At 34.6% G+C, this 16,682-nt stretch overlaps 1 protein-coding gene across 3 annotated transcripts in view; it reads left to right on the forward strand.

Annotated features, from left to right (window-relative positions):
* Positions 1-16,682, forward strand: part of MANEA (mannosidase endo-alpha) — a 68,700-nt gene that overhangs the window by 31,662 nt on the left and 20,356 nt on the right. For all 3 annotated transcript variants that reach the window (XM_040474193.1, XM_040474191.1, XM_040474192.1), the window contains exon 3: positions 9,873-9,982. In XM_040474193.1, coding sequence (XP_040330127.1) covers positions 9,873-9,982 — 110 coding nt within the window. The remainder of the gene's footprint in view (positions 1-9,872; positions 9,983-16,682) is intronic.

Here is a 16,682-nt window from a genome sequence, read left to right on the forward strand (position 1 = left end):
TCTTCTTTTTATTGAAGTGTAATTAACATCCAGTGGTGTATTAGTTTCATGTGTACAACATACTGGTTCAACAAATCTTATATATTACTCAGTGCTACTATAACTGTAGTCACCATCTGTCATCTTACAATGTTATTACTATATTATTGATGATTTTCTCCATACTATACCTTTCATCTCTGTGACTTATTTATTTCTTAACTGTAAATTTGTACTTAATCTCCTTTATCTATTTCACCCATTGCCCCCACATCCCTCCCTTCAGGCAACCACCAGTTCTCTATATTTTGGGGTTTGTTTCTTCTTTAGGTTCCACACATAAGTGAAATCTTATGGTATTTGTCTGCCTGACTTATTTCACTTAATATAATACCCTCTAGGTCCATCCATGTTGTTGCAAATGGCAATACCTCATTCTTTGTATAACTGAATAATATTACATTGTGTGTGTATACATATGTATACACCATATATTCTTTAGTGATTCATCTGTTGATGGACATTTGGTGTGCCTCCATATTTTGGCTATTGTAAATAATGCTGCAATAAACATAGGGTGCATATGTCTTTTTGAATTAGAGTTTTCATTTTCTGTGAGTAAATACCCAGTAGTAGAATTACTGGATCATTAGGTATTTCTTTTTTTTAAGTTTTTAAGGAACTTCCATACTGTTTTCCACAGTGGCTGCATCAATTTACAGCCCCACCAACAGTGAACAAGAATTCTTTTGTTTCCACATCCATGCCAAGACTTGTTACTTCCTGACTTCCTGTCTTTGATTCTAGCCGTTCTCACAATAGTAAAGTGATATCTCATGGTTTAAAGTTGCAATTCCCTAATGATTAGTGGTGTTGAACATCTTTTCATATTTTGGCCATCTGTGTGTCTTCTTTGGAAAAGATATCTACTCAAGTCTTCTGCCCATTTTTTAACTAAGTTATTTTTTTGTCAGGTTTTTTTTGTTGTTGGTTCTGGTATTGAGTTGTAAAAGTTATTTGTAGTTTGAATACTAAACCCTTATATGATGCATGATTTACACATGTCTTCTATCAGTAGGTTGCCTTTTCATTTTGTTCATGGTTTCCTTCACTGTGCAAAAACTTGTTGTTGTTGTTGTTGTTGTTGTTGTTGTTGTTGTTTTGGTATACTCCTAATAGTTTATTTTTGCTTTTGTTTCCCTTGTTAAAGGAGACCTAACTAGAAAAATTTTGGTAAGGCCCATGTCAAAGAGATTATTACTATTTTCTTTTAGGGATTTTTGGCTATTATAAATAATGCTGCAATAAACATATTGTGGGATACAATTTCAGGTCTCACATGTAGGTTTTTAATCCATTTTGAGTTTCTTTTTTTTTTATATACTGTGAGAAAGTGGTACAGTTTCATTTCTTTGCATGTAGCTCTCTAGCTGTACCAGTGCAGTTTATTGAAGAGATTGTCTTTTACCCATTGTATATCCTAGCCTCCTTTGTTATAGACTAATTGACCATATAAGCATGGGTTTAGTTCTGGGTCCTCGATTCTTGTATGCATCTTATTTTTTGGCTAATACCATGCTGTTTTCATTATTACAGCTTTGTGTAGTATACTTTGAAATCTGGGATTGTGATACCTTCAACTTTGTTCTTTTTTAAGATTGGCTCATTGAGGTCTTGTGGTTCTGTATAAGTTTTAGGATTATATATTGTAGTTCTGTGACAAATTCTGTAGGTATTTTGATAAGAGATTGCACTGAGTCTGTAAATTGCTTTGGGACATTTCAACAATATTAATAGGACATTTCAACAACATTAATTCTTCCAAACCATGAGCATGGAACATTTTTCCATTTATTTGTGTTCTTTTTAATTTTTTTCATGAATGTTTTAGAGTTTTCAGTGTATAAGTCATTTACCTCCTTGGTTAAGTTTATAGCTATTTTATTATTTTGGGTGTGATTGCAAATGAAATTGTTAATTTGTCTTTCTGCTACTTTGTAATTAATGCAACAGATTTCTGTATATTAATTTTATATCTTGCAACTTGACTGGATTCATTTATCAGTTCCTAGTAGTTTTTTGGTGTAGTCTTTATGGTTTTCTATATATAGTACCACATCATCTGCAAATAGTGACAGCTTCTTCCTTAACAATTTTGATACCTTTTATTTCTTTTCTGATTACTGCAGCTAGGACTTCAGTACTATATTTAATAAAAGTGGTGAGAGTAGACATCTTGTTTTATTCCTGATAGAGGAAAAACTTTGTTTTGCACATATTGAAACATCCTTGCATCCCTAGAGCAAATCCTACTTGATAGTGGTGAATGATCTTTCTAATATATTGTTGAATTGTATTTGCTAGTATTTTGTTGAGGATTTTGCATCTATGTTCATCAGAGATACTAGCCTCCAGTTTTCTTTTTGTGAGATGTCTTTGTCTTATTTTGGTATCAGGGTAATGCTGGACTTATAGAATGAATTTTAGAAGTTTTCCTTCTTCTGTTTTTTGGGGAATAGTTTGAGAAGAATAAGTAATAACTGTTTAAATGTTTGATAGTATTCACCTGTAGATCTCATTTGAACATTTGATTTTTTTTTTCATAACCAGTGCAATTTTATTACTAGTCATTGGCCTGTTCAAATTTTTCTAATTTTTCCTGATTCAGTTTTGGCAGATTATATGTTTCTAGAAATTAATCCATTTCTTCTAGGTTATCCCAATTTGTTGATACATAATTTTTCATTCTGTTCTCTATAATGCTTTACTTTTTTTGGTGTTGGTTGTTCTTTCTCCTTCATTTCTGATTTTATTTTTTTGAGGCCTCTTTCTTTTCTTGATGAGTCTAGCTAAAAGTTAAGTTTTGTTTATCTTTTCAAGGGACCAGTTTGTTTCTTTGATCTTTTTTTTTCCTGTTTTTTTTTTCTTTTTTATTTATTTCTGCTCTAAACTTTATTATTTCTTCTACTAGCTTTGGGCTTCATTTGTTCTTTTTCTAGCTCTTTTAGGTGTGGTTTTGGTTATTTGAGATTTTTGTTTCTTGAGATAGACCTGTATTGCCATAACCTTCTCTCTTAGAACTACTTTTGCTCTGTCCCAAAGATTTGGAATGGTATTTTCATTTGTCTCAATGTGTTTTTTGATTTCCTCTTTGATTTCAAGGTTGACTTCTTCCCTGTTTAGTAGCCTGTTGTTAGACCTCCATAAATTTGTGTTCTTTCCAGATTTTTTCTTGTAATTGACTACTAGTTTCATACTATTATTGAGACTTGTTTGTGGCCTAATGTGTGATCTGTCTTGGAGAATGTTGCATGTACATTTGAAAATAATGGATATTCTTACGTTTTTGGATAGAATATTCTGTATATATCTTTTAATTCACAACTGGTCTAATGTGTCAATTCAGAGCTACTTTTTCATTGTTGATTTCTGTTTGGATTTTCTATCCATTGATGTAAGTGGGGTGTTAAAGACCTCTACCATTGTAATACTGTCAATTTCTCCATTTCTGTCTGTTAATATTTGATTTATATATTTAGGTGCTTTGGTTGTATAGATATCAACAATTGTTATATCTTCTTGTTGGATTGGTCCCTTTATCATTATGTAATGCCCTTAATTGTCTCTGGCCACAGTCTTTGTTTTAAAGTGTTTTTTGTTTTTTAGTTTTGTTCATGTTGTTTTGTTTTTATTTCATATTAGTATTGCTATCCCAGCTCTTTTTGTTTTGTTTTCTGGATGGCATATGTTTTTCCAGCTGTTCTTCACTTTCAGGGTGTATGTGTCTTTAGGTCTGAAGTGAAGCTCTTGTGGGCAGAATATAGGTGAGTCTTGTTCTAAAGTAATGATATGTGTGTACCTATTGCCATTTTGTTAATTTTTTTGGTATAGTTTTTCTCTATCTTCATTTGGTTTGATGGCTTTCTTTAGTGGTAGGCTTGGATTGGATTCTTTGTGTATGTGTTTGTGTGGGGGCGGCATTATAGGTTTTTGATTTGTGGTTTCCATTGGATCATATATAACATGTATGCAGTTGTGTTAATGGTTGCACAAGTTTGAATACATTCTAAAGCACTAAATTATTATTCTCCCTTTGTTTTATATATATGGTGTCATATTTTATCTTTTTATTTTATGTATGTTTTGAATGATTTTTGTAAATATAATTGATGTAAAATCAATTTTTGTGTCTTAACCACTGTATTGGCTTTATAAGTGATTCATCTCCTACCTTTATTATATATGTGCTTTTGCCTGTGAAATTTTTTCTTTATTAATTTTCCTACTTGTTATGGCATCTTCTTTCCATTTGAAGAATTCCCATTATCATGTAAGCCTGGCTTAGTGGTGATGAACTCCTTTAGTTTTTGTTTAGGAAAGAACTTCTTTTTCTATTCTGAATGATAACTTTGCTGAGTAGATTATTCTTGGTTGCAATTTTTTTTTTTTGTTTTTTGTTTTTTTTTTTTTCCCTTTCATTCCTTTGAATAGATCATGCCACTTCCTTTTGGCCTGAACAGTTTCTGCTGAGAAATCACCTGTTGGGGTTATGGAGTTTCCTTTATATGTAATTGTTTTGTTTTGCTTGCTGAATTAAAAATTCTCTATTGTTACTTTTTGCCATTTTACTTATATGTCTTGGACTCATCTTGTTATGCACTGTGTGTGCTTTCTGAAACTGATGTCTATTTCCCCAGATTAGGGAAATTTTCAGCTTGATTTTTTTCAAGTAAATTTTCTCTTCCTTTCTCTCTCTCCTTTTTCTGTTATCTCTATAATGTGGATATTATTACGCTTGATGATGAGTTTCCTTAACCTAGTCTTACTGCTTTTTATTAATCTTTTTTCTCTTTGCTGTTCAGCTTGGTTGCTTCCCATTACCCTGTCTTCCAGATCACTGATCTGTTTTTCTGTGTCTTTTTAATTCGCTGTTAATTATTTTTTATTTCAGCTATTGAGGTGTTTGTTTTTAATCTCTGACTGGTTCTTTTGATTTATACGTGTATTTTTGTAAAAGTTCTGAATTCATCCACTCTGTTCGTAAGTCCAGTGACTATCTTTAAATTTTTGTAAATATTCATTTATTTTTGAGAGAGAGATAGAGAGCATAAGCAGGGGAGGGGCAGAGAGAGGGAGACATAGAATCCAAAGCAGACTCCAGGATCTGAGCTGTCAGCACAGAGCCCGACGCGGGACTTGAACTTCTGAACTGTGAGAATCATGACCTGAGATGAGGTCAGACACTTAACTGACTGAGCCACCCAGGTGCCCTTCCAGTGACTATATTTATGACCATTACTTTGAATTTTTTTTATCAGGCATTTTTGCTTATCTCAGTTTCATTGAACTCTTTTGCTGTGATTTTTGTCTTTTTCTTTCATTTGGGACATCTTTCTCTGGCATCTCATTTTGCTTGACTCTCTGTGTCCATATATTATGGAGGTCAGCTACATCTCCTGATCTTAAAAATAGTGCCCTTCTATAGAAGAGGTCCTGTGATACCCTGTAGCTCAGTCCCTCCTGGTCACCAGAAACAGGTGCTCCTGTGGTGTTTCTTTTGCAGGCTGTGTGCACCCTACTATTGTGCCTGAACCTCATTTACCTTTGGCCCAATCAGCTGCAGTGACTGACTTTGCCTGCTGTGGGCACACTAGGCAGGGTTTGGTCCCAGTGCAGTTGAGAAGTCTGAGGCCTCTGCAGGCTTGTAGGTGGGCAGGGTCAGCAGTCAGGCTGTCTGCTCTTAGCCTGTCTGCCACAGCTATGGGATACCAAACAGCAAAACTTCTTTCTGCTCAGTGAAGAGGCTTTGCTGCTGGAATTGTGGGCATGCTGGTGTGTGAGATTACTTGGCCTCTCCCCAGGGCAGGAGTCACTTTGTGGTTGTGCGGATCCCTGCTGGGGCTGCTTTCAGGTAATGGTGGGGCAGGGAACCACTTTGTTGTTATGCCTGCCAAGGCAGGAGGGTTGGATTGGCAGGTCTGCATGGGAATGTGGGGACATAGCACACAGTGCTAGAAAGATAAGTAGAGCATTATTACTGGCTCCTGCAGATGTCCAGCTATCTAGGATGGGGGAGGGGAAGAGAAATGGCACCCCCTAGTACTTTTGTTTTTGGAGAAGTCTTCTGATCATTCCCACTCCTTTAGCATGTGTTCTGAGATTAGTAAGTGATTCTCCTTCAGCCAGCTGAAGCACTATGCTGGCTTTTTAAAGGCGGAACTCAGTTTCCTATTGCTATCTGACTCTCTTGGAGTTAAGCCCAGTTGACTTGTAAAGTATGTGGAGTTAAATCTTGGTGATATTAAAAGCTTCTAAAGTTCAGCCCCATAGGTTTTCAAGGCCAGATGGGGACTCATTTCCTAGTGCATATCCCAGTACTTCTGGTGCCTAGTGTGGGGTCTAATCCTCTCCTTTCTCTTTGCTTGTGGTGTAAGTCCTTTTTGTGGTTAATCTCACCTGGTTGGTTGGTTCCCAACCATGTGTCCACCTCTCCTGCCCTTTTTGACGTAGCCTCCTGTCTATGATTGACTGTGAAAGGTCTTCTGCCAGTCTTTAGGTCATTTTCAGAGTTAGTTACTTAGAGTTAGCTATAGTCTCAGAGCTGTGTCCATGGGAGGAGGTGAACCTGGGATCATCCTACTCTGCTGTCTTCCCTGAACTTCTATTTGATTCTTAGAATTTTCATTTCTGGCATATTTCCCAGCCGATTCACATATGGTAGCTGTCTTTCCCATTAGATCTTCTAATGTTTTGATAATAGTAATTTTACATTGCTTATTTAATGATTTCAGTATCTGTTTCATATCTAGTTTGGTTCTGTTGACTTCTTTGCCTCTTGACAGTTTTTTTTTTTTCTTTTTTGTATGCCTTATACTTTTTGTTGAACATGGGTCATCCTATATAGTGATAATAGTGTTTATGTCTGAAACTGGGCTTGCCTTTGTTTCTGCTAAATCTTTAGTTTGAAGGAGTGTTTAATATGTTTGAAAGAAACAGTAAGTTCTCTATATCGAAGAGAAGCTATCATAAGTTCTGTGGAGTTAAATGTATCCTAATTTACTTGCCATTGTCTTTTTATTATTGTTTTTATAATCACTTTTGGGGGTCTTATTCTTTGTAAGGCATTTTCTATTTTTAAAAACACTTTTAGGGAATGAACTGAGCTTATCCCCAATTTACAAGTATGGAAACTTAAGTAAAATTAATTAAAGATAAACACCTATCAAATAAGAGAATGAGAACTTGAATCTCCAGGTCTGTCCGATTTCATATCTTCTTAACTATTACCCTGTTTAGATTCATCATTTTACTTCATAAAATAAATGGTTGGGTACCATTTATATTGAAGACCCTGTAATAAGTGCTATGGAGGGACACCATGATCAATATGACATGATCTGCATTTAATAAAATGCTAGTGTGCTAAGAATAGACCTCAATATCCCTTTTCACTATACAGTTGAAATAGTAGAAATACTCAGTAATCTTATTTATAAATGATACTTAGATTATGTGTGTTAGAGAAAATTTTCTGGTTGCTGTGAAGGTTCATTACCATTGTCAGTGGCTCAACTCTCCTTGTGAGGAAGACCATGATTGGCTTATTTCCCAGACTATTACTTGTGTTCAGAGCTCATGAGGGATACAGTCCAAAAGATATGCTGCAAAGATAAATTAGACTGTGGAGCGCAGTAAGGGTATAGAATTAGACATGTGGAAATGATAATTTGACAGAATAAAAAAGCTGAAGCAGAGTAACGAGGAGGAACAAAGAACATTCTTCTCAAGCCTTAGAGTAGAACTTGAGTGAGGATAGGGAGGAAGAAAACTCAGCAGACAAGAATGAGATGGTCAGGTATTAGGATCAGAAATCTAGGAATTCTGTCCAGTAGAACTTTCTGTAAGAATGAAAATGTTCTTTATCTATGCTATTCAGTACAGTAGAAAATACTAGTCACTTTAAATTTAAAGCTAGAGGACTTCCCAAGCTTGTCAACCTGGTACTTAATCCACTGGTTTTGAGGGTTAGTTTACTTCTGCCAATTATGTTTTGAGCAGACCAAGTTCTTGCTCAGATACTTCTCTTCTTTGTGTTTTTGCCTCGGTTTGGACAGATAATTCCTTATTCTCCAGCTCTTTGGCTTTGAGAAGTTTTTTTTTTTTTTTTGTAATCCGTATTTTGTTTAGTAATTGTTTGTCATTGGAAATGTTGGTCTATGTAACCTAATCTTTATTGCTAGGAACAGGAATCTTTTGATTTGAATTTCATGGGAGAATGCTGTGCTTAAAATTTTCCTAGGCTTCATGGATAATCTTTTATATATTCTTCCTTTATTATTTTGTCTCATGCTTGTTTTCTTATTTTTTGCAGGATTTTTTCATAGGTCCAGTGTTGAAACTTTTTTAATTGTGACTCTTCATTAGTGGTGTTTTTTTTTTCTTTTTATAAACTAGGCTAGTAGGCAGCTTAAATGTTTGATCAATTGTTTCCAGACCATTTTCTTACCATCATTTCCCTCTATATAATAGATTCCCTTTGTAACTAGCCATAAGCTTTCCTAAAGGTTCTTTTAGGTTCTTTTTCTACCTCTTGTGTTCTTAATGCTATAGGTTCTTTTTCTACCTCTTGTGTTCTTAATGCTATTCTTGTTTTCAGAGTGGATGGAGGACATAGACGACCACTTCTTCTTTTTCTTTTTCTTCTTTTGGAAATGTTAATGAAAGTTCTGTTGTGTTTCCCTAGATGGGGCTGCTCTGTACATGGCATGTCTACTCTAAAGTTTAAATCTTATAATTTAGTTCTCTGCTGGTTTCTAACCTTGCAGTTTCTGCATTTCCACATGCTTCTCTTTTGGTACCATTGTATTTCCATGCCTTAAAGAGTATGTTGATTAATTTAGAAATTAGTAGCATTTTTCTAATGGCCTGTTATAGCTTTATATATTAATGTGGGTTTGAATTACTTGACTTCAAATATTCCATCAAAGTGAGTGATTTTTTTTTTGCAGGCTTATGTTTCTAATACTTATTTTGTAACTTATCATTTCAAAAGTAAGTACTACAGGAAGAAACTATAATTTTTTTCTTGAATGCTCATAATTTCCCCAAAGAAGCATCCATGGTATCCTCTAGTAGTTGAATGGATAAACTGGCACATTCATACAATGAGATAGTATGTGGCAATAAAAAAGAATGATTTATAAATCCACAAAAAGACATGAATGAACCTTAGTTATGTATGTATGACTAAATTTCAAAAGCCAGTCTGAAGAAGTTACTGTATGATTCTACCTATGTAACATCCTGGAAAAGACAGCAATAGAGATACTAAAAAGATCGATTATTGTCCAGGGGATTGAGAGAGGAGGGATGAATACAGGGATGTCAGAGGATTCTGAGGTCAGTAAAACTATTCTATATGACACTGCAACAGTGGGCAAATATGCTTTTGTCAGAAGCCATAGAACTGTACAACACAAAAGGTAGACTTTGATTAATAATGATGTATCAATATTGGTTCATTATGTGTAACAAACATACCACAGTAATGCAAGGTATTAATAACAGGAACCATATGTGGGTTGGAGAGGGGGTGTGGAAGAGAATGTATGGAAACTGTACTTTCAGTGCAATTTTTCTGTAAACCTAAATTCTATAAAGTAAAACTTATTAAATATATTCATACCTGATAGAGTTTAAATATGACTATACAAAGTAATTAAATAGACATAGGTAATATTTAAGTAACAAAATAATAACTTATATGGGAATAATGTTTCTTTTTTATTGTTGCCAATTTGGTCTTTGTTCTGCCTTTTAAGAAAAATCTGTGTGGAATACCTCCAATCAGTCCTGTTCCTGTATTTATTTTTCTTTTTGGTTTTTTCTATTAGGTGTACTAGCCCTATCTTGGTACCCACCTGGTACAAATGATGAAAATGGAGAAAATACTGATGATTTGGTACCAACTATTTTGGATAAAGCTCATAAATATAATCTGAAGGTATTTAATTTATTTTTTATTGAGATAAAATTGACATATTAATTCAGGTGTTCAGCATAATGATTTGATGTGTTTATTTTGTGAAGTGATCATCAAAATAAGTCTAGTTAACATTTATTACCACACAATTAGAAATTATTTTTTCTTGTGATAAGAATTTTTAAGATCTATTCTCTTAGCAGCTTTCAAATACGTAATACAACATTAATTATAGTCACCATGCTGTACATTATATACCTAGGTCTTTATTTTGTGACTAGAAGTTTGTACCTTTTAACCATCTTCACCCATTTCACCCCTCCTCACACCCACCTCAGGCCAACCACACATTTGTTCTCTGTATCTATGAGGTTGTTTTGTTTTGTTTTTAAGATTCCACATTTAAGTGCGATCATAGGGTATTTGTCTTTCTCTGATAGACTTAATTCACATAGCATAATGTCCTCAAGGTCCATCCATGTTGTAGCAGATGGCAAGATTTCCTTCTTTTTTGTGGCTGAATAATATTCAACCAACTTTTTGGTGCTGAATATCAGCACCATTTTCCAACAGTATTTGCTTACTTCATGTTCTTTGCCACATTTTGGTAATTCTTTTAATATTTCAAACTTTTGCATTATATTTATTAAGGTAATCTGTGATGAGTGGTTATGACTTGCCGGAAGATGAAATGATGGCTAGCACTTTTTAGCAGTAAAGTATTTTTTAATTAAGACACATTGTTTTTTTTAGACATAATGCTGTTGCAAATGTAACAGACTACACTGTATGTAGTGTAAGCATAACTTTTTTATGCACTGGGAAGCCAAAAAATTCATTTGACTCACTTTTTTGCAATATTCACTTTATTGAACTAGTCTGGAACCAAACCTATAATGTCTCTGATATGCTTGTAATGATGCAATAAGCATAAGTATTTTTTCAAACTTGTTTTTGTTTCCTTTGGATAAATACCAGAAAGGAAATTGTTGGGTCATATGGTAGTTTTATGTTTAATTTATTTAAAGAACTTCCATAGTGTTTTCCATAGCAGCTGAATCAATTTATATTCCCACCAACAGTGCACAAGGGTTCCCTTTTCTCCACATCCTCTACATTACTTGTTATTTCCTATCTTTTTGATAATAGCCATTCTAACAGGTATAAGATATACCTCTTTGTGGTTTCATTTGCATTTCCCCGTTAAGTAAGTGATGATGAGCACCTTTTCATGTACCTATTGGCTGTCTGGATATCTTAGAAAAAATGTTAAGAACTTTAATTGGATTGTGTGTTTTTAAAATTTATATTGGATATTAACTCCCTATCAGATATATGATATGCAAATATTTTCTCCCAGTTGCTAGGTTGCCTTTCACTTTGCTGTGCAGAACCTTTTTAGTTTGCTATAGTCCCACTTGTTTGTTTTTGCTTTTGTTGCCTTTGCTTTTGGTGTCAAATCCAAAAAAAAAAAAAAAAAAATTAACATCGCTAAGCTCTGTGTCACCTATGTTATCTTCCAGTTTTGTAGTTTCTAAATTTATAAGATTTTAATCCATTTTTGGTTAATTTTTTGTATGGTGTAAAGCACTGGTTCAGTTTCAGGTTTTTGCATGTAGCCGTCCAGTTTTTCCAACACCATTTATTGAAGAGACTGGCCTTTCTCCATTGTGTGTTCTTGTCTCCTTTGTTGAAGATTAATTGGCCATATCTGTGTGGGTTTTGGGGGAGGGAGCTTTCTGTTCTGTTTGTTCCATTGATTTATATCTCTGGTTTTGATCTTGCCAGTACCAACCACATTGTTTTGATTACTGTAGCTCTGTAATACAATTTGAAATTAGGGACCTTGATACTTCGAGGTTTCTTTTTCGTCCTCTGTTTTGGTTCTCTTGTGGTTCCATACAAATTTTAGGACCGTTTGTTCCATTTCTGTTGAAAATGCCATTGGAATATTCCTAGGGATGGGATTTAATCTATAAATTGCTTTATATAGGATGCATGTTTTAACAATATTAGTTCTTTCAGTTTATAAACATGGAGTATCTCTCCATTTGTGTCTTCCTCAGTTTCTCTCAATGTCTTCTATTCAATGTCCAGATCTTTTACCTTCTTGGTTAAATTTATTTTTAGGTATTTTATTATTTTTGATGCAGTTGTAAATGGGATTTTCTTAATTTCTCCTTGTGATAGTTCATTCTGAATTACCTTGTATCATAGAAAAAAATCTAAAAGTTTATTGAGCATATCTTTACATAGCATCAGATTTCACCCATTACTTCTAGTCAACCTTTGAGAAACAGCTGATTCTTATGATACTAAAATACAGTGGAGAGTTTACCCATTATCTATTGCTACATAACAAATTGCCGTAAAATGCTGCAGTTTAAAGGAACAAACATGTATTATCTCACACATTTTCTAAAAGTAGAGAATCTGGAAGTGGCTGAACCTGGTGGGTCTGGTTCAGGGTCTCCCAAGAGGTTGTAGTCAGTTTCTTTGCTGGTGCTGCAGTTATCTGAAGGCTGTAGGATCCACCTCCAATCTTCTTATGTAAAGGTTGACAGGCCTCAGTTCCTTTCAGCTATTGGAATGGGAGTTCTGGTTCTTCATCACGTAAGCCTTCCCACAGAGTTATCTGAGTCCCCTTAACACATGGCAGCTAGTTTCCCCTTAGTGAATGATCTGAGACAGAGTCCAGTGTTTTCTTGACCTAATCTTAGAAGTGACTATCACTTTGACTTCTATGGATTTATCTACTGGTAGACCAACTAAACAAGTACAGCGTGAGAAAGATTTATAGACTGATCTCACTAATGAAAATATATGCAAAATTCCTAAAGCAAAAATGCAGATAAGAAGTGTTCATTAGCAAGAAGCTAAAGAATGGTTTCAAGAGTATGAAATCTGAATTCAAATCTCTGCATTCAATCCCGACTCAGCCACATAAGAACTATGTAACACTTATGCCTGAGTTTTCTCATCTTTCAAATGGAAAAAGAAAATCTGCAGAGTGGTTGGAAAGATTACATGAAGTAATATATGAAAAGTGCTCAGTGTCTGGCACAGAGTAAGCGCTATATGAATGTTAAGTAAATAAAGTTTACTGGAGATAAAATATGTCATAACAGATACTGAAATCTTGACTACATAAAAACTTATTAGTAATCTTCTAATGCAAGTTTTTTAACTTGATAAATGAGGTCTTCTACTAACCTGTATCAAACATTTAATGGAAAAACAATGGTAAAACTTGTTCATTAAGCCAAGATCAATCAAGAATGCCTTCTATCGTCAGTATTATTTAATAGTGATTGAATTCTGAACAAATCATTTTAACTAAAAGTGTTCCAAGTAAAATTACCATTCTTTACAAGTGGAAAATACCTATAAAACTCATGAAAACTATCTAAAAACTATTATGTGTAAAGAGTCCAATAAGGTGGCCAAACCCAAAGAATATACAAGTCAAGAGGATTCTTGTATCATAGGGAAAAGAATGGAAAAAATGTACATTGAAGATAGCATAGCAGTAAATATACAAAGAAATCTTTGGCATTTTATGAAAGGATATAAAAGACTTGAATAAATGGAGAAACATGAATTTTTTTTTTTTTTTTTTTTTAGTATTTATTTCATGGAGACAGAGAGACAGAGTGCAAGCAGGGAAGGGACAGAGAGAGAGGGAGACACAAAATCTGAAGCAGGCTCCAGGCTCTGAGCTATCAGCACAGAGCCTGACACAAGGCTTGAACCCACTAAGTGTGGGATCGTGACCCGGGCCGAAGTCAGACCCCTAATCGACTGAGCCACCCAGGCACCCCTGGAGAAACATGAATTTATTGTGCCCTAATCGACTGAGCCACCCAGGCACCCCTGGAGAAACATGAATTTATTGTGAAGAGTCAAAATTGCCAAGTGGCCATTCTTTCAAACATTTGTATTTTATATATTAATATAATTAATTTGTAAATTTAGTGCAATCAAATGAAAAATTCTGATGAGATTTTATAGATTTTTTTAGATTTTATAGATTTTATAGATTTTAACCACCTAATCCTAAAGTTTATAACTATGTTAGAAAAAAGTAAGACTTAAAAAATGTTTATTAACGAAGGGAAAAACTTGTTTTTCCAAATAACAAAATGTACTATAAAATGACAGATATTTGAAGTATGGCATTAGCATTACTATACAGAAAGAGATCAGTGAAATGAAACAGTCCAAAAACAAAGCACTTTATGTGGAATTCTAGTATATAATTGAAGAATCATTTAGAATGAAGTATAAAAGGAATGTTTTTAATAATTTTGTCTTCCTGGTACTGGTTTAGTTTTTTGCATTATTCACTCCACTGTTGTCCTTAAGCAGTAATTTTCATGTCTAATAATTCTTCTCAGGTTGTTCATTTTTTTTTCAGGTTTATTCTTGTTTTTCTAAGGCAGTGTGTTAGCAAATCTTGATGAAAATGTGAATCAGTATCTTTTCACTAGAGACTAGTTACTCTGAATTTTCAGGTTGTTACCACTCTTAAAAATCACTGCGGGTTTTTATTTGCTCTGAAACTTCTTCCAGTTTATATATCCTAATTAAATACAGGTGGTTTGTCTGGTACAGGTAAATTATTTCCAAATAAAAAGAGGAAACTTAGTTTTAATACTTCTTTCACAGCTTAAGGATTTAGTAGTTTATTGTGGAGTAGAACTGGAACTCTAGGGAAACAGGCGGGAGCAACTAGATAGGCAAATTCTTTTTTCTGTCTTTTCTTGTTTGTTTTTAATTACTGTCCATAAAGCCTTCTTCCTACTTTATAACCCTAAAGCTCTTAAGGCAGCAGCTCCTAAATTAGGTGACCGGGAAGAGCTGTCATTTGCCATGTCCCCTGTACCATTCAGTTAGCCTTCATTGGCACTTGAAATCTGCAAATATACAGACCTTGCAAATTCTGGCACCAAGTCTGAAACTGGATAAGTGATATGATTTATCTTCTACAAAACAGGTCCAAGGGCCACTCTTCTTTCCCTGTAACTATAGATATTATAATCCTGGGACATGAGAGGGAAGGGGCCTTCACAACCCAAGAAAGCTGGCTTTTTAGATTGTACTTTCAGAGTTTAAAGGTACACTGAGGGTGTTCTGATGAATGGGGATAGGTTTGGATTTCTCCTGTTTAAAGCTTATTGTTTAGGTGAATGTGGCAAAGATGTCTAATTGCCAACATACTTAGTCTTTCTGCATCAGATTTTTTTTATTATTTTACAGTACTTTTTAATTTAAATTTTAGTTAACATACTGTGCAATATTGGTTTCAGGAGTAGAATTCAGTGATTCATCACTTACACACAACACCCAGTGCTCGCCCTTAATACCTATCACCCATCTAGCCCAACTACCAACCTTTTCCCTCTGTCAAGCCATAGTTTGTTCTCTTATTGGCTTGTTTCCCTCCCTTCTCTTCTCCCCTTTCCCATATGCTCACCTGTTTCATTACTTAAATTCCACATATGAGTGAAATCATATGGTATTTGACTTTCTCTGATTGACATATTTCATTTGGCATAATACATTCTAGCTCGATCTACATTATTGAAAATGGCAAGATTTCATTCTTTTTGATGAATGAGTGATATTCCATTGTGTATGTATACCACATCTTTTTTATCCATTCATAAGTTGATGGACATTTGGGCTTTCTCTGTTGTTGGCTATTGTTGATAATGCTGCTATATAAACATTGGGGTGCATGTGCCCCTTTGAATCTGTACTTTTGTATCTTTTGCATAAATACCTATAGTGCCATTGCTGGATTGTAGGGTAGTTCTATTTTTAGTTTCTTGAGGAACCTCCATGCTCTTCCTCAGAGTGGCCTCACCAGTTTGCATTCCTGCCAACAGTGCAAGAGGGTTCTCCTTTTTCTGCATCCTCACCAACACCAGTTGTTTCTTGTGTTGTTAATTTTAGCTATTCTGACATGTGCCAGGTGGTATCTTATCATGGTTTTGATATGTATTTCCCTGATGATGACTGATATTGAGCATCTTTTCATGTGTCTGTTAACCATCTGGATGTCTTCTTTGGAAAAGTGTTCATGTCTTCTATGTTATTTTGAGTTTGATAAGTTCTTTATATATTTTGGATACTAACACTTTATTAGATATATCATTTGCAAATACCTTCTCCCATTTTTTAATGAATATAATTTATTGTCAAATTGGCTTACATACAGCACCCAGTGCCCATCCCAAGTGCCCTCCTCAGTGCCCATCACCCATTTTCCCTCTCCCCCATTCCGCATTCACCCGTAGTTTGTTCTCTGTATTTAATAGTCTCTTGTGGTTTGCCTCCCTCCCTCTCTGTTTGTATCTTTTTTTTTTCCCCTTCCCTTCCCCTATAGTCTTCTGTTCAGTTTCTCAATACCCACATATGAGTGAAAATATATCTATCCTCTGACTGACTTATTTCACTCAGCATAAAACCTTCCAGTTCCATCCACATTGCTGCAAATGGCCAGATTTCATTCTTTCTCATTGCCAAATAGTATTCCATTGAATATATAAACCGCATCTTCTTTATCCATTCATCAGTTGATGGACATTTAGGCTCTTTCCATAATTTGGCTGTTGAAAGTGCTGCTATAAACATTGGGGTACACAGGCCCTTATGCATCATCACTCCTGTATCCCTTGGGTAAATTCCTAGTGTTACTATTGCTGGGTTATAGGGT

Source organism: Herpailurus yagouaroundi, unplaced genomic scaffold (assembly GCF_014898765.1).
Source record: "Herpailurus yagouaroundi ecotype Mexico unplaced genomic scaffold, PumYag 139, whole genome shotgun sequence".
NCBI lineage: Eukaryota > Metazoa > Chordata > Mammalia > Carnivora > Felidae > Herpailurus > Herpailurus yagouaroundi.